At 39.6% G+C, this 18,974-nt stretch overlaps 1 protein-coding gene across 24 annotated transcripts in view; it reads left to right on the forward strand.

The window, feature by feature from the left end:
- Positions 1-18,974, forward strand: part of SVIL (supervillin) — a 142,881-nt gene that overhangs the window by 65,400 nt on the left and 58,507 nt on the right. For 23 of the 24 annotated variants that reach the window (XM_069777980.1, XM_069777986.1, XM_069777915.1 and 20 more), the window contains 2 exons: positions 10,178-10,244; positions 15,428-15,519. Coding sequence is in view for 20 of the 24 variants with exons in the window: in XM_069777915.1 (XP_069634016.1) it covers positions 10,178-10,244; positions 15,428-15,519 (159 nt within the window). In the remaining 4 variants the exon portion in view is untranslated. Of the gene's footprint in view, positions 1-7,104; positions 7,305-10,177; positions 10,245-15,427; positions 15,520-18,974 lie in introns of those variants that run through there. The other variant, XM_069777924.1, reaches the window with a different exon arrangement.

Raw genomic sequence — 18,974 nt, forward strand, 5'->3', positions numbered from 1 at the left:
GGAAGGCTTTGTGGTGGCCTTTGCTAAGAAGTGTGTTTTCATTCCTAGTGCTGCCTGCTTTGAGACACACCTGAACTAAGAAGAATTTTTTTGTTTTGTTTTGTTTTGGTATGACTTCAGAACTTATTTCTTCTCTCTTCTTGTGCAGTTTTATGCCCTTTGTTGGAAGACTGTTACTGGCTAAAGCAATGATCCTGCTCCCAGGAGAAGGGGAATATTGGCACCCACTGCTTGTCTGCAGACCAGCACTTGACTAGGTTGCTTCATACCCACCTCATAAAAACTGAATTCCATGTGGAAGAAGGCTTTAAAAAAAAAAAAAGTCTCTGTGTTTCTTCCTTTAGTAAAATCCCCATAGATTTAGACAAGTACAGTACAGGCAGATACTGTGCAAGCTTTCCTGGGCAGCTCTGGAAAAGCTCTTCAGATCTGAGTTGTGATTAACTTGCTATTAGTGACTGGTACCTAACTGTGACTCCTGAGCACAGGGCACATTTGTGATTTTTGCAGGGGCCTTAGGAGTGTATGAGGGCAATAAAGAGAAAAGGCTGTGGCTGCTATGAGTTTAAATCTGCTCTCTAGATAACAGGCTCCAGAACTGCAGCATCACTGTACTAACAAGATTTTCTTTCTTTATGAATTTTGGTTAGCCATGCTGGATGCAAATTAAGCCTGGTACACATGCTTTTTCATAGTGACATTATTTTCAGTGGCAGCTTGTATTTGAGCTGTCCTGCCTTGACCAGCAGCTCTTGAATAATGCTTTTGCCTTTTTTTTTTTTTTTTTTTTTTTTTTTTTTTTTTTTTTTTTTTTTTTTACTAAATATTTAATTTTCTGAGAAAGCATTGCAACGTGCTGTAAACAGGATGGGAGATGGGGTCACGGATTTGTTTTCTGCAAGGTTGCTGTCTGCCTGAGGCTTGAAAATGGCAGTTATATTTCAAGGTAAGTATGCAGGGATATGATGTGGCCTGTGAAATGTCACATCACAGTGGTAAACAAAACTGATGTTTTCCTTAGATGACTATTGTGAAGAGCCAAAGAACTTTGTTATAAATTCTTCTTTGTGGTATGCATGCCTCTCTCTGCTCCCTTATTGGGCTTTTACACATGTGCAGAGATAGCAGTGCAGAGGTGTTCAAGAGCAGCTGGGAGAAAACTCAGTAGCGTGGCTGGGCTTTTTGCGGTGCTTAGCTGCATGGGGCCACTTGCCACTACAGGCAGGGAGATGGCCTTGTGCTGATTGTATTGCGCTCTGGCAGAAAGTTTTCTGGAGACTGAAGAGACTAGAAGTGTTAGAAGATGGAGAAACCCATCTTAGAAACCCTGGCCACTCGCTTAGAGGATGGGAGTTCTGCAGACAGTCTCTCCCAACAGCAGTTTAAGTCCTCAGTCACTGCAGCAGCAAAGCTCTTGTTCACTGCAGTAGTAAAGAACAAGCTGCTGCTTCTGTCATGACTTTAGTGAAGGTTGACCATAGAGCCGTGGCTAACCCTGTGCCTTCACAATCTGAACTGCAGTGGCTTTACAGTGAGTCATGGTGTGAAATGCTCTCAGATACTGTTTTGCTAGGTAAAAACCTGTGTCTCCTCAAAGTCCGTGGGCTGTTTCATCATTTAAATTGTACGTACTGCTGGGAGAGGAGTTCCTGCCTTATCCTTGTTTCCAATCATTCGCTCAGTCCATGCCTAACCCTGGCCCTGCGCACGCCTGATATCTTCTGTTAACTGTTTTGGGCCCACAGACAAATACGTCTGACTCAATTCAGATAATGTGCCTCACTGGTGTATCTGATCACTACATGTGAATGGGGTGCATGGCCTTTGAACTTCCTTTAAGGAGCTAGTCTAGACTGATCTTACTCCTAAAGAGGAAAACCTTGAAGATCTTTTAATGATGCTACAGTCTTGCCATACAGTTTTGTGAACAGTGATATGAGATGTAGGAATGTCAGGGGACATTACCTTCAAGTTCCTTATTCTGAAAATGTGTTGCAAGATTGAAAGGTACCAAAATCTCCTTTTAGGAGCAATTCATTGCTAAAATTAATGACTTGAGTGAGATTTCTTCAAATCTGAAATAGTACTGGAAAGTTGAGGGGCTTTTTTTAGTGTGCGTGGAAAAACACCTATTGTTCTCCCTTTGCCTAGAGCACATAAGTAAATAGCCAGTACAAAAAGACCAGCCATATTCTTTTAACACATCTGTCATCTTGTACTAAAAAACTTAGTCCCGTACTAATCATTTTTTTGATCTCTTTGTGTATGACCTGTTTTAAAGTATACCACACAGGCGGTGCAGTGCTGAAGTTTATCTGAAGACTTGTCCAAAACATAATCACTAGTCAAACAGAAATCTTCTTGCCAAGATCATTATTCAAAAACTCTTGTATAGTGGAAGTAGCGGGGGGGAAAGCAAAGTGAAAAGGATTGTTTTTGCTTTCCACTGGAGGGATGATACCATGTCAGAAAACTTTATGGTAGCTTAAAAGTTCATATGAATGGCCTCCATTTAGGAAACGAGAGTAGCACTTGCCCACATACATAGGGTTTGGATAGAGAAGACAAAACTGACTGCCATTGCCAACCAGTAATACATCCTGTGTTTGCAAGCTAGGATGCTTGAACATGAATTGAGATGATAACTTCCTGTGAAGTGATTATACTACTGAAGTAATCTTCTGTAAGATTTTTTTTTTTTACCTGTCCTTTAGCTTTGGGCTAAATTATTTCTTTAACACCTTGGCAGAAATTGCTGGAGAGTGGGAGGAAGGGGAAATAAGAAAAGGGAGGCTCTTTTAGTGCCTTACCACTTACCTTTGGAAACACACGCCTACATGCCAGAAACTGACAGGGTACCTTGAGGTGGGCGAGTAGCCTGGGGCCTGGGAGGGGAGGTCAGATGGAGTGATGGAAAAGAGTGGTCTGGTTTAGCCCTCTCTTCTGACCTTCATTCCTGCAATCATCCACAGCATCTCAGATCTTGGCACAGCTTACTTTGACTTGCTTTTCCAAGGGTGCTCTCCTTGTCCAGAAGAGCAGCAGTGCAATAAAATTCATGAGCTCCTTTAGATTTCTACCCATGAAGTGTGTATGAAAATGATTTCATCATCTTACTTATACAGATCATCTCAGTCTTCCATGCTGCTCAGAATCCTGTTTACCTAACTAGCATATTTGCTGAAAGTTTCTTTGCAGTCACTGTGGGTTTTCTTTCCTCTGCATTCTTGATTTTTTTTTTTTAATTTTTTTTTTAGGCTTTCTTTAAACAGCTGTCATGGGCTTCTTTGATGTTTGGTTTTATGATAACTGCAAGTCACAACGAAGTATCTAGTTCTCCTTATCACAGAGGAACACTTCTAAATATAAATTCTTAAGTGATCAAAATTCAGACAGAAAAAAGACTTGATCTTGGTGGGACCTGATTCATAACTCTTCAGTGCTTTGGGGTTGGCAGCCCTGTAAGTTGGGAACAGTTTTGCAAGCTGTTTAAACTCCAGCTTTGATTATAGTGATTAGTTTTGCCAGACAAAAGGAAGATATTTTCCTTCTCTTCCTGTGGGAAGCTTCAGAACAATATTTAGCTGCCAGCTGGTCGTTCTTGAGCAGTCTCAGATTTGAAATGTATGCATGCTTAACCTCTAGCTTTTTGCCCAGATGACTGCAAACTTAACTTCCAGCTGGGCTGCCCCCCTTTCTGATGGCTGAACTGTTGTTCTCTCTTTGTTTGCTTATGTTGGAGACTGCTAATGCTCAAGAATTAATGATGGCAGAGGAGGAGGAGAACATTACTACCAGTTTGTAACACAGCCTTGATAATGTAGTTTGCCTGAGCATTCTTCTAGGACCTGGACACTGGATCTCTTTGAAGGACAAAATACTCTTCCTTCTTTCCTCATCAAGTATTTGGAGATGTATTTCTTTTCTTCTGGGAAAGACTAGCTCTTAAGCTTGCTGTTTCCAAACAAGCAGCAAAAAGCTAAATCTAAGGCTTCTTTTCTTTATACCATTGCTTGACCCTGCTGCCTTACTGTTTTTAGCAAGGTGTCTTCTCCACTGCCAAAGCTGGTTAAGGAACAGCACAGAGACAGGTCTTGCAATAGGTGATCCCTTTTTGATGGAAAGGAGGGAGGGAAGTTGTCAGTTACCCACAGTTATATCTTCTTAATGATCTGTGTGAAGTGCATAGTGTTGGTGTAATACCCTAGGGCTCCAGCATCTCATGGCTTTAAGAGTTTTAATATTGGAAGCAGTGTTGGCACATACCCCTCGTCTTGTGGTGATGCTGAACAAACTCTGGGGTCACAGATTCTGCACAGTAGCATGGTTTCAGTATTAACAGTAGTGATGTTAATGTGAATTCACAGATACCATGCACAGAGCAATGACTGGTGATCACCTTCCAACCTAAAAGAGAGCTTGAAGCCAAACTCTAGTGTATGGGTAGGCTTTTTTTGTGAAGACCTTGATACAGATGTTGCTTTTGTTGGATATTTTACTTTCTGCTATAATAATTCTTTTTGGTCCCATGAGTTGGCACCTGTATTCTTGACATGCCAGCCATACATAGTAGGGAAAGGAGTCCTACTTGCACCAAAGCCTATTACAGGTATTCCTTACAGGTGATAGCCAGAGCTGTTGGAGAAACTGGCTTCTTACTGTGTTCTGTAAGTAGAATTTGAATGGCACAAGCAAGAACCCATTTAAAATATACACATTTCTGAAAGGCACTCTAGAGTTTTTCTGTCTTTCTGCAGCTCTGTGTGCTTTACCTTCTGCGCCTCGTTAACCAGGAGGATGCTGAGGACAAAATGTTGGTGATGATGTACAGCAGAGGGGAATGTAAGAGCCTGACCCCTCCCTCCACAAATACAAACACACCCCTCCTCTCTGTCATACGGGACACTGCCAGACACAGGGATGACAATTGAGCTGAGCTCACCTCCTTTGTTAGCCAGAAGGGTTGATCCCTTTCCTGATCATAAGATCCTGTGCCGCCTTCTTTGTTCTGGCACCTCCCGAAAAGCATACCCAGCAAAAATAAAAAGGAACATTTACTACCAGTTTAGTCATCTGACTGGGTCACTAGGGGAGCAGGACCTAGCACAGGTCCTGCAGAGAGAAACGGGTAGAACTGTCTTTCTTGGCAGCCATGAACTATTACATCAGCTCAGCTGTCAAGTCTAACTTCTCCTTCAACCTTGCTAAAGACTGCATCCATCAGATTTATCAAATGAGTGTTATTTATCTGTGCTTTATGAGAAACAGTTCCCATACTGTGTACTAGATGAGTTACAGGTGCTTAAAAATACTCCAGGTAATAATGTCTGTATTCACAAGATCAAGTAAGCAGCCTTTACACAAGCAGGGTTCAGAAAGAAGAGACATTGTCAGAACTGGGCATCTTTTTTATTGGTATACCCACACAAGACACTGGTCCAGAATGTCTCCGTTAGCTGTTACCAGCAGCTTCTTTGTTAATTTCTGCACTGTCTTGTTTTTGTGTTTTAAGCACACCTGCACTTATGTGTAGGCCATAAAGTGGATTTTCAGGTTAATGGCAAGTTTGGACCCATGTTGACATTACATTTTTTTGTTACTACTTTTGTATGTGCTAGGGTCAAGTAGACGTAGGCCTTTGCAGCTGGTCAAGAGACCACAGCAGTGTTCGATTTGTGTTCTATGGGTAGTGCTGTGAAGTGGTTAGAATGAAATGTGAGAGCCGGTAAGATTACAGGCAAAGAAAAAAATGTGGTACGTACCATCAAGTATTTCTGAACAGAGGATGTTACTTGATGGGTCAGAGGCTTCAATGTCACATTCATTGTGTTGGGTGACTCTCGTTCCAGGGAGCTCTGGACTGTTGAAAGATCAGCTAATAAAAGGTGCTTTGGATAAGGTGACTCGAACATTATTAATGTTTAAAAATAAATAAATGAATACAAATAGTAGGGGCATTAGACAAGATGGAGTGCATGTTCTTCTATCCATTGCAAGAACTTGTTAGCATGAAAAACAGTGTTTTGATGACCTAGGCTAAATACAACTTCATGGTGAGCCAACAGAAATTAATAGGTTTTTGATAGACTATATTTTGCAATTGTGGTTAAGCAGTCTCTTTCACAGCATCGTTGCTTATATTTTGCCTGTACATAGAGGTTCCCAGCATGGATCAGGGTTGTACCAGATATCATAAGAACAGGTAAGAAAAGTCAAGAACTTCAGCCTTGTGTTTCTAGGCTATCTTTTCATGGTCCTGACAACCCCAGCCTGGTGGTAAGTTTTCTGCTGATAATAGTTGAAATCTTTTTGAAGGGAAGAAGTCTGTTAGAGGGAAGCTAGTAAGCAGTTACTGCCTTTGGCTGGATGGGGTTAAGTGCATGGACCTGTTTTAGTCACATATTTAATGCTTCTTTGTGTGCGTGTGTTAGACAATCAGGTAGTTCAGTGTGGAAGATTGAGCAAGGGTTATTACACTATTTCGAACAAATATGTCCAGACTTTCAAAATGAACTATAAAGGGTTCTGAGTCTTCAATCCAAAATCCATCAGATCTGTTTAATAAAAAAATATGGTAGCTAGACAGTACTTTTGTACAATTTTACACCTTCTGTCTCAAATTAAAATATTTGGAGCTATGGTGTCTGTTCTTAAATCCCCACCCCCACCAGTAATTTTGCTCATATGTTATCCATAAATCTTGTCTGTTTTAAATGTTCCAACTAATAGTTAGGCAAAATATTTAGCATAATGATATGATTAACAGAGTCCATTTTTTTGGCAGCCTGGATGCTTTTTTTCTTAAGCAAGCATTGCAGTTTATCCTGATTAGAGATATGAAGGAATTATTCCTGTTCTTGGAGGCTGTTTGGTTTGGGTTTTTTTTTTTTTTAATATGAAGATCTAGGGGTTCTGCATTCATTTTGCAGGAATATAATGTGTGATTTGGCTGGATCTTTGAAGTGGTAATATTGTAAATCTCCCAATCACAATTGCCCAATCTGTTTTAGCATTCATGTGCCTAATTTCTGTTTGTAATCTGATTACTGGCTTGAGCTGCTCCAGCTTGCAGCCTATTGCTATGCATTTACTGTACTCCCTGGGACGCGATAGCCTGACAGCTCCAGTCCTGTGCTATGAAAAATCTCTACACGATATTACTAAGACAGGCCTAGGGCTGTGGCTGGTTGAGAATTAGCTGCTATTGTAGTTTCTCTTTGCTGAATCCTTTGTTTGTGCAACCATGTTCAGAAATCCTTGGATCTCCAGCTATTTGGGAAATGTTAAATACTCCGAGGAGCAAGGTAAGAGTTCCAAGTAGATAGAAGAAAACACAGTTCATTTGTGTGTGTTTAATCTCTCTCGTATATATGTATGCATGTGTAAATATTGTTTGACTGGATATTCTGCAGCTACGTTTAGCTACTTTAGCAATCAGTATGCAGTTAGTCACCTAGGCTATTTCATTATCTTCTAAAGGACACTTTTGAAAGATCCGATTAGATGGATCTTTTAATTAGCTTAGCTTGCCACCGACTTAGGGCCTTTAAATATACTAAGTAACACTGGAAGGTTGCATGTACTTTTTTTTTTTAATTCAGCATTTTTAATTTCCTATGTATTAAATTATGGATAGTGGTTTTATCTGGTAGTTTGTGCCTAAAAGGGAGGGGACTAGACTGAACAAATGGTTAAACTTGTGAGCAAGCTTGATTTATACTTCAGTAAATATACTCTTAATTTTAAATACAAATATTTAAAATTGTTTTAATGTGGTTACGAGCATGTTTAGAATTCTTCAGTGAAAGAAGGAACAAAATGCTGTTGCAAAGATTTTCCTTCTGTGTATCAGGTATTGTGAGGGTGGGTTTTCTTCTTTAAATTAACCATTGCATTAAGACTGTGTTAAACTGACGTTTCTTCTGGGGACATGTTTATTTTCTTCTGAAGCAGAGTTGTTTTACTTTTTCTCCTGTGTTTGTATTTAATTTTAAGACTTCCATATTGTAGTAAGTAAGTTTTATTGGACTTTAATCCCTCCCACATGGGGTTTACTTTGAACAGGAGGAAATACATAAAATATCAAAACTGTGTAACAGAATATAATTGTCTAGTTGGGTTTCTGTGTTTGGGGGGGGGGGGGGGGGAGAGAGGAGCTTGCCCCTGTGAAATACAGCAGCTCTAAGATGTTTTTGAGGTATTATAGATGTGGTATGTATGAATGTTACTGAATGTGTTTCATACGTAGCAAGAGTTGGACTGGCTTGTGTACACCCTCTTAGCAGCACTTCTCCCTCCCTTCTCCCAGTGAAGCCATGAAAGCTACTTTCTTTCCTTCTCATGTCCCCTCTCCAGTTTTGGCTAGGGTGGGGAGAATTTCTCTGTGGTCTGTTTGTGGTTTTCATGGTGGACAGCTGTTTTAGTGCCAAAAACTATTGGATGGGTTATATCCTGTTAGAACAGCTATAAATTTAAGATATGCCTGGTTCTGATTAGCTAAGCTGATACTGAGCTGGGCTTTTTAAGTTACTGCATACTCTTCTCACAGTAACGTAATCTGGCCTTTTTAGAGGGTACTTATGGCATGGAGTATTCTTTTTAATGTTGTAGTGTAAAATATAATGATTTATATACTATTCATACTGTTTTTCTTATAATACTCTGTTTTGGTCTAACAAGACGTTTCAGTGTAATCTGTGTGTTTTACTCTCCATTTACTTGGAAAGAGAAAATGAATGTTAACAAAAACAGGAAAAAGTTGCCTATTAAAGTTGAAGAATGCTATTAGCAAAGCAGCTTGAAATCTGCAGTAACTTGTAGCAGATGCCTAAAAAATGCCTTTTTGCACATTTTAAGCCTTTTTATCAGACTGTTAAAATGGTCTTTTTTCTTTAACTTTTTTTTTTTTTAAATCTGTTTACCTGGAGAGGTGGCAGAAAGAAGTCGAAGAGAAGAGGAGGGTGAAAAGTTTTGAAAGGCTACCTAGATTTTAAACTATTTTGTATAAGCAAAAATATTTTTTTGCCAGTTAGCTCTTCTTTGAAATAGTTAAATCTCAGCTCTCGGGTAGAGTAAAAGGGATGCTGCTGCTTTTGAATCATTCTGAAGTTAAGCTTGTGTAACATTCAGGTCTGTCTTTGCAAAATGAACACTGCATCAGTGACCAATTGTTTATTAATTTAGGGTCTTGGGGTAGTTGACAATACAGATGGGGATGGAAGGCAATTTTCCCATTGCGAGTAAATTAATAGTAATTAATAGTAGCTTCATGTGTTTTTCAGCAGCAGTCATGGACCAGGTGCTCCCCTCCTTCCTGGCTAGCAGTTTTCTTAAGGTCTCTTAATAGCATCCTTATTGCTGAATGGAGGGAGATGGTACTTGGGAGCACTGGTCCCCCTTGCCACTGGTCATCGTTTAGATCCTCTGATGATGCTCTTGACTTCAGAAATGAAAAAGTTAAATCTAGGTGGGGAGAGGGGAGATTGCCCATTGCTTGTTATGGTTCACAAAGGTTTGGGAACCTAGTGGCTTTGTAATACATACTTTTTGAATATAAGGCTGCATCTGACACAGTTTTGCTCTCAGTATAAACACCTGTTCCTCTCTGAAAGTAAGCATGATCTAAGGCTATTCAGAAAAAAATGGGAGCTTCCAAACAGTAAACAACCTTTAGAAATATTTCTGTCATAGATGGTGTAATACTGTTGTTGCAACAGATCCTCAGCTGGGCATCTCCGACTTCTGCAGTGAATATGCAGTTTTTGTAGTATTGCTAGGCTGCAGCCAAAAAGGCTCTTGCTGCTTGCAGCATTTCTCATTTCCAGAGTGCTTCGTGAACATGTCTACCGCCCATTTTATAAGCTGGGAAACTGAGTCAAGGAGTTTAAATGATAGCCCCAGGCTGCAGTGCTACACCATGAATACTGGGATTAGGACATGGCAGTTCCATAAAGTGTTGATGCTTTTGATATGTTTACTGTCTGTACTCAATTTTGCAAGGCTTTGGTTTATCACCATCTTGGACATGCCAGCTTATGCTCCTTTGACTAGAGGGAAGGCCTTTGTGCAGTCTTTTCTAGTGGAAAAGGGCTATGACTGGAGACTATAAACTGATTTCCTACAAGTTCCCCATTTATTAAAGCATCTTCACTATGGTGTGTTTTTTTTCATTTCACAGATTTTGACAAAGGAAACTCAGTCAGATTTAAACCTTCCCGATTGCTCCAAAGGAAGAGAGCGTTAAGGTAAGGTCAAGTTTTTCTTGCCTAGTGAAGATGACTGGTTGCGTGATAGTAACTTGCAGTCATTGCTTGTATCTATGTTTATTCTTTTGTCAGGGAAAATTATTATTGGTCCTCTCGCAGGACCAAGCTTTGGCATAAAACAGATGCTCTGAACAGGTATTGAAAACACCAACTGCCTCTTAAGTAATGTGAAAAATTATAGCTGACATTGCTAAGGGAAAAGTCCCACTGTGCACTGAGCCTCCTGCCACTGCAGTGCCCATTTTTCTTTGCATGGCACGGACATAGTACAGACATTTAGTGAACCAGCTTGGAAAACTGATCTGTCTGAAAAAGAAGGTGGCTGAAGCGGGTGAATTAATTATACAGCTGTGCAGAGAGCTTTGCCAGCTCATGGGAGGGGGACACCACAGAGATGAATGGAGAGGTGACGTTGCTGCTTCCTTGCAGGGCCATGCTGCCTCGTGTCTGCAGTCTTAGGGCAGGGTTCCACAAGGCTGAGTAAGGGGATACAGTTCACAGTTAAGCAAGGTGGCAGGTCACATTCCCTCTCACTTCCCCTCCTCACTCCGACTGCTTTTGGTGTCCACCTTTGTGCTTGCTGGACTCATTCATAATGGTGCAGAGAGGAGTTCAGGAAGTTGGGAACTGACTCTTGCCTCAGCAACCAGCTGTTTTGTTGGCTCAGCTGCACAGGAATCCACCAGCCTTAGGCACCCAGCCTCACATTTCCAAGCATCTTTTCAGTCAACGCACACTTTCTGGAGCACACCTGATTCCCTGCCATGTTGTTTCTTAGGTATTGTAGAGAGAGAGAGGGAGGGAATAGGTGTAGAAGCCGCACTGTGTTATGGAAGGCAGGTAGGGGAGAGTAGAAATGAGAGTAGTAGAAAAGGATGTGACTGTAGAATGGATTTCTTACGTAAGAGTCCAGGGAAGGAAATTCTCCTGGAGTTAGAGAAAGAGAAGGGAAATGAATGTGAAGCACCTGGCTGGCAGGTATGCAAGTGGATTTTCATGCATGTATTTCAATCACAAAATCTCAGGATATCATGTAGCTTTAATCCAGGTGGCAGGGCAGTGCTACCAGTGGCATTTGGATCAAACTTCTGCTTGATTTTGGGCATGTAACTAGGTTAGTGGGACAGCTATTTGGAAACTGTATGCTGCTGCTGCTGCAGCAGCAGATGAAGTTTTCAGCCTGGAATCCCTGATGTATAGATGCAGCCCACACTTACTTTGGAAGTTGCAAGAGCAGTGTAACTACTGAGACTGTCAAATACTCTACTAATGCCACATTATACATTGGTTTTAAAGAAAAACTATAGAGGTTGTGAAATATTGTTGCCTATGTTTTAATAGGAATCATATGAATTCCTGAACATTGGAGAGTATGATGAGTTTGTTGGGAACCTGAGGCCAAACCACACACAAATCATGTGCAAAACAAACTCGAGGGACCTCATGCTGTTGATTGCATTTAATGAACCATGATCACAGGCTATATTTCAGGCAAGCAAAGAAGTTCTTCTTTCAGTATTCAGGTTTAACAGGGACTTTAAGAAGAAAGAATTCTTGCAAACTTCTAAACTTTTTTTTTCATTTAGAGAAACCCACGTATGTCTTAAATTATTTTAATAATGAATGTGCATGGCCTACCTGTTAAGTGCAGAAACTCCTGGTGCTGCTGCTGCTCGGAATCTGCACCTAAATTTATAGCATGCCTTGAGAAATTAAGAAAAGCAAAGGTGAGTAGATGTAGTTGTGATACTTCTAGAACAGGGTTGTGTATGAGTTTGAAAGTACAATATACTTGGCAATCCAAGTCTGGCTGACTCTGCTTAAGCAACTGCAACTGCTTGCTGCAACTGCTCCTTTAGCAGAGAAACTAATAAAACAGGGAGACATTTGGATAGATCCCTTTGAGGAAATGGGGAAGTCTTGGTGAGGAATTACTTACGAGCATATTTTTTTTAAAACCCTTATGAGTAGTGTCCTGTAATTTTTTTTTACACCTATTTGAAATTGCTTTAACATCATTCCAACTCAATTTAGATTCCTAATGAATGTTCTTATTGAATACTGTGACATGTCCTAAATATGCCTGCTTTCATTTTTAGAACTAATTTTATATATGTATCTATAAATACCCAATTGTTTGGCTTGACTGTGTCATCTTCAGAGCCTTGCTCTGTCTCTGAATTCTCTGTGCAAGTGAAAGCAGTGTAATTGATACATCAGTTTAAAACATTTTGTGTTTCTAATGTGCGAATATTTAAAACAAGCAATGCCACCTGCAGCTTTGTGAGAGAGAGCAAAAATGCCTCTGAAGAGGAAAAACTCCTCCATTGTGGATAAAATAGTCAGTATATGAAAAGAGTTAATAATTTAAAAGTAAGTAAATAAAGTTGACAATCTGTCCAGAGGGAAATGGAATATGAAAGCATAAGGGAAACTGTGAAGGGACTTTCACAAAGGAGATAACCTGTGATGCTGTGTAGTCCAGCAAGGGTTAAGCTTAAGAAGTTTGTGGTTATTAAAAGAATTTTAATGAAATCTGCCAGTGAGCAAAGGTTGGAAGCCACCCTCAGTACAAAGGAGGAGGGAGCTCACATACAGGAAGAACTGGATGACCTTGAGGAGTAATAGAAAAAGGATGTAATGTAATAATACTAAGTGCACTGTTGTGCATTGGGGGCTGATAAATTTTTCTGTCACTTGCAACTGATGAAAGCAAAGCCTTGGCATATTGGTTTCTCATGCAGGATTGACCAACCAGTATAGTGTAGATATAAAAAGGCAAATGTGTTGTGGATCCTGGCATTCATCTGGCTAGTCATATAGTAATGCTTCCTCTATTAAAATTCCTATTTTTATAAGGCACTACTAAGACCCAGGTCTGGAATCAAGACTGTCCAATTCTGGTCACCATATACAAAAAAGATGACTTAAAACTGGAATAAGTAGAGAACATTTTTACAGATAATCAATGAAACTGAGAGACTGTCTCGAGGAAGCTGAGGAGATGTTGAAAACTTCAGTTCAGAAAAATAAGTAAGCTAACCAACAACACTGGCATGAGAACAAAGAGATGGAAATTCAGTGAAAGACATTTAGACTGGGTTTAGAGGGTCTCTGGAACTCCCTGGAGTTTGGAGGAAGGGGCAGGAGTGAACCTAACTAGTTTACAGTATTTAAAAGTTTGTTGAGGATCCGCAAGCAATCCAATAATACAATTCTTTTTAAAACCAGCAGGTTAGTGCCAGTCCTGATTCTGTATGATTTTACCCTTGGAAATTCATATGGGACTGAGGCATAGTTATGGATGTTAGTGCACAGTTAATTTAAACAAGGATTTTGCTGTATGAGTGAATGCTTTTCTGTACAAAGTCCCATGTTTATGGAAACTTAAGGTGTTGCATTGTCACAAGCATTATGGAAGCTATTGGAGATGCTGCTAAATAAAGCCCAGGTATTAAGAAGTCATGAGCTGGGTCCCTTTTGAGGCAAATCTTAAGTAATCAAATTGATTTGACAAAATAAATTTGGGGTTTGATTTGTAGCCTTAGGCCAATATTGCATTTTTCAAACTCTTCCTCAGCCAAGAGGGGTAGAAACTGGGAATCTCTCCACCTAGGGGTTCTCCAGAAGCTGTGTCTAAGAAAATAACATATTGTGAGGCTAATAAGAATCACGAGTGTTGGCAATCTGGGGTTAGGCATATAGAAACATGCGGTTAACTGTCTGAGTCTCTGCCCAGTCTCAGATGACACACGCACCCATTTGCCTGTGGCTGCTGTGTGCTATTTTTTTTATTTTATTTGGGGTTTTTTTAGTTCCATTAAAGTGTTGTCACCCTGTAAAGATACATAGTTTTCTGTAATGGACAGCTTATTGCAGCTTTTCATCTTCTATTTGCTATTTTCTGTAGTGGCTAACACTGCTTTTCTTGGCAGTACCTGGAATAATTTCTGTAAGTGCAGTTGTTGGAGACGATTTGCAGCAGGTGGCATGGTGCCTGAATGTGACACAGCCCAGTTTCTTTATTGTCATTTCAAGGGCTTTATTCTCTCCTCAGTGTCTTACAAAGGAATATTATTTATAAACCATAAAGAAGCAAATACTTCTTGGAGTTCATGTAAAATGTTATTAGTCATTGTATGTTAAAACTCTTCAAAGAGCAATGTTCTTCTGAAATAGTGAGTACAGAATTTTTTTTTTACCAGTTTTTCTTTTCTAACCAAATACCCTTGATGAAAGGGTATTCAATTCTTTAAAAAGCCATTTAAAAACTGTCCTAAGGAAGGATTTTCCAACACTAAGGCTGTGCAATTTGTCTTACCATAATGACAGTAAATCGTATGGCACATCACTACCATGGCAAAATGAAGACCCTGGTATCACTGTGGGGATTTGTATCTGTTACACCTGTCTACATAGTTTACCAAAGGCTTTAGGACTAGTATAAGTTTTCTTATGCCCGGTTGGCATAGTTTAGAAGTCATAATGGCAGACTACAGCAGTTCTCTATTTTTAGTAATTGGAGAGAAAAATGTCACTTTGTTTACCCACAAGGAGGAACACTTCATCAAAAAAAGTCTCTGTAGACATCTACTTTAGACCATTGTGACACCTACATTTTACAATTAAAATTTGTATATTTAATGAACATATTTAAAGAAATATTTTGTTTCATCTAAATGGGCATTTTTGCTGTTTTGAAAAGACAATGTATGAAACTAAATGGTCTCCTGCTCATATTAGTGTATTATAAGCCATATAAGATCCAGAGATCAGTGCAGTAACAACAATAGGGCAGTCATGCAGAAGACTTCTAGGTGGAGTGTACCATACAATACAGTATTTGATGAAGTATGTTTTAATATTTATGGAGAATCATTTGATATAGGTTATTTCAAATGTAATTGCTAGGAGAGCATTTTGAAGGCAGTCTCCAGTCAGTAATTTAATGCAAAAATGTGTCACAGTCAGTTCCAAACAAGTTTCAGATTGTTAGGTTTGGCTTTGTGAGTTTCTTGGGGTTATTTCTTATTTCATTCTTGTGGAAAATGCTTTCTTTGGTATCTCTGTTAGACTCTGTTGCAGTAAATTGGTTACATCTTGGCTTTATTTGATTTGTAGCAGAAACATCCACAGTTCTGTAAACCAGATGTTGCTTTCAGTTTTCAGAAGGAGTTCTCATTTGAAGATAAAGAAGAACTTGCAAACAGCACAAAGGATATTGATGCTAATCTCTTAGCAGTACTTCCAAAAGGTAGGTACAGGAGACACATTATGAACACAAGTGGTAATTTAACAGCATGTGAAGTTTAGTCTGTGCAAGTGCAAGGCACAGTTAAAATCACTTAGACACAGATGTTTTGTAAATGAGTTTTCTTCTCCCTGTGAAGTATGTGTAGGGGATGACAACAGGGGATGAACCACAATACTCTTTTACAAGGCTTTGTTACATCTCTGCTTCATAAAATTCACCTTTTTTTACCTAGTTTTCAATAGGTTAAGCAGTAGCTGAAATTCAAAACTTCAGTGAGATTTCTTTGTACAGTTAGATTAATACTGAATTCAAGGGTATTAACTTGGCTTGTAGTCATAGCTCTTTCCAGTCCCCATTGGTGATCGATAGAATCACTGTGCTTGCACGACCAACTGACTACACACTGAATTTTAGTCTTGCATGCTAAAGAACCTGCACTACATATGGGTTTGGGGATTTTTGTATTTTTTTTAAACTTCTGTCTTAGCCTGAATAACTTACAAAGAAAACAGCAGTTCCATCTTTACCTTTTGACACAGTTGAGGTATAGCCGAGAATTAATTCTCTTGAATTATTCAGAGGAAATCACAATCTGCTTGGAAGCAGTTCTTGACCAGTAAAGGGTGACATGTGACTGAAGAACTACGTGTAACTGGCATAAAGATGTTCCCTTCACTCAGGGATGTTGTGGATCTCAGAACTTCGATTAAAATTGTATGTGTGTTCTGATGGTATTTGCCCTTTTCAGACAAACTACAAGGCTAATAGGTGCACTAATCCCAATGTAAAGGCACTGAGTTGCTCTTTTAATGTCGTGTGTTGCAGAGTTCCTTTAGAAAGGAGCCCTTCTTCCAGCATACCATTTAAGTGATATTTAAGTGATGTGCTTACTTTTATGATGTAATTATTGCAGATGTTCAGAAAGACGTCATTGTATTATATGTTTATATTCTGAGGGGAATACTTGGCGCCAAACACTTTCTGAAAATCCAGGTTATTTTTCCAATCTAGGGCCTAACTTTGATCCAGATTTGTACATGTTGGAAAATCAGAGGAATATATTTAATTTTCAACTGATACAGACCTAACTGAGGTTCAAAGAGTCTAGCTGAAGTCTCACACGTTACTGCCTGCAGTTAAGCATTGAACATGTTAGTATGCATCTGCTAGCATAAACAGTAGATAAATGCTTCTCCAGCCGGGTTTTTAGACCATCATCTTTCCAGGTGAGGAGAGGAGGAGGTAGGAACGAGGCTGGTAGGCTTCACTATTGTGTTAAATTTTCCTCAAAATGAAAACTTGTATACCTGCGATGCAATGGTTATTTACCATCTTTGAGAAATTAAGCCTCTGGCAGGTAAACTTTTGATCCATGTCTGTTCAGGCGTCACAAATGTATGTGCTTACTCCTACTAGGGACTTTTAGAAGGCTTGATTTAGTTTTTACAGCTTCTGTATCTTAAAAATAAAACCACTGTCACATGCCTGCAACTTTATCTACATGTATCCCCTCTGCAGTTATCAAAGAGGGCTTTCAGCAAAAACATATTTATATTCTGTAACAAATGTTTCTGAAAGATTTCTGAATTCTGTAAGAAATCATTCACCTTAATTTAAGGAATTTGTTAAACATTTTTATAAGGTGCACTCCAAATGTACTTTTTCGTTTTTATTCTGGGACAAGACATGGAACAATACTCCTTTTGATAAATACTTGTATTATAAGGTAAATTCTGCTCAGAAGGTCTACAGTTACCAAAATTAAGATGCCTCTTGACAGCCTACCTTAGAGGGTATCCTACCATAGCATCCTGCCCAACATTGTAAAATAAAGCTGTTTCCTGAATGTGGCTGTTCTTCCTGTTGCCCTTAAATATACTGACCAACAGTGCTTACAAAGTCTGTTGGCATGAAGTAACTTAGATAAGCAGCTTTTGCTGTGAAATTAATTGTTTTAGGCTTCTTAGTCTTTTCTTGTGTGCTGAATCAGATCTTTGTGCTACGTTTTAGGTAGAAGTGTTGTTATTCTTTAACGTTGTCATGGGTGTCTTTGAAATGATGTAGTTTCTGATGGTCATGTGGAAAAACGTCCCACGAACAGATGGGAAATTGGCACCAACATATTCAAATTGCAAACTAAAAAAGAGAAACCTGATCACCTAAGCCTGCAAGGGCCAACCAGTGTCCTTGGGAGTGAAATTTCTCCAACTGGCTTTAATGTGTTGAAGTCAAATGTTTTATTCAGCAAAAAGAAATCACTAGAGTAGATGACTTCCTGCATTTTATCTTCTTTTTTTTCTTTTTTGTGCATCTTTTCCCCACCTCCCCAGAAGAAGAATATTGCTGAAACTGCTTTCACAAAAAAGCTCTGCAGATGTTGGCCAACCTAGCTGAAACTACTGTCTGGAATCTTAAGTGTGGAAAAAGTGTAAGGCAGCATAGAGTAGTCCCATGCTATTTTTGTCCCATCTTGTTTGGGAAGGTGTTGGAGAGATGCATCATGAGGCCAGTGTTCTTTTTAGGACTGCAAAGCAGTAGTAGAATCTCTGGAACTTCAGCTAACACATAGCAAGAGGGTGTTGAGCTAATGTTGCTGGGAGTTCTTTGGATGTTCCACATTTCTTGTATGTGGATGACTTATAGTCAAGTTTCTTCTTCTTCTTTTTTTTTTGGGGGGGGGGGGGGCAGGGAGGAGAAAGACTTTAGTGTATGAAGCTGTGCTTTAGAGCTTTACAAAAGCTGTGTAAAAGACCTGTTCTCTGATGATGGGTTTTGGGACTGTATAAATTGGTGAGTAGGGAAAAAAAAATGATGAGGATTTGGATGGAATGTGGTTTTATTAACTGTGAGCTGTGGAGGCCTTTGACCTGTCTGAAGTGGCAGAACAATTATGGGGTTTGTTTTGACCATTTTATGTATGTATAGCCAACAGATGGAACAGAAAAACTCTAATAGTCAGAGGAACAAACTGAAACAGCAGTAGATTTGGCAGAGGTGAGAGCAAAGTATTTATGGGAGATCATTTCCTTTGGTGTGAACATTAGACGAAGGTTGGTTTCATATGGATAAGTTCTCTGTTTAATACAGTTCCACTGCTAGCACAGCTTGAGTAGGCAGGGCAGCAGCAGGAACTGCTCATGCATTGAGAGAAAAGTCTAGGAAAACACAATGTAAGGGCTCATCTTTGCTTTGGTGTTGGTTCAGGATGCAAATTTTCCATTGCCCAAGTCCAGTTCCCATCCATCTCCAGAGAGCTGTGCCTGGAGCTTGCTGACTTTCGGTGGCTTTCTTGCACTGTCAACCTGGTCAACAGCATAGGCTTCAATCTGCTTTGCCACAGATGCTGAAACTAGGCATGGAAGAGGTGTCCCTTGGGTTAGCACTGTTAAGTAGTTGCATACTTAGCTACTCTGCACTGTTAGTTGCATCAAATGTGTACATATTAGATTTTTTTC

Source organism: Haliaeetus albicilla, chromosome 2 (genome assembly GCF_947461875.1).
Source record: "Haliaeetus albicilla chromosome 2, bHalAlb1.1, whole genome shotgun sequence".
Taxonomy (NCBI): domain Eukaryota; kingdom Metazoa; phylum Chordata; class Aves; order Accipitriformes; family Accipitridae; genus Haliaeetus; species Haliaeetus albicilla.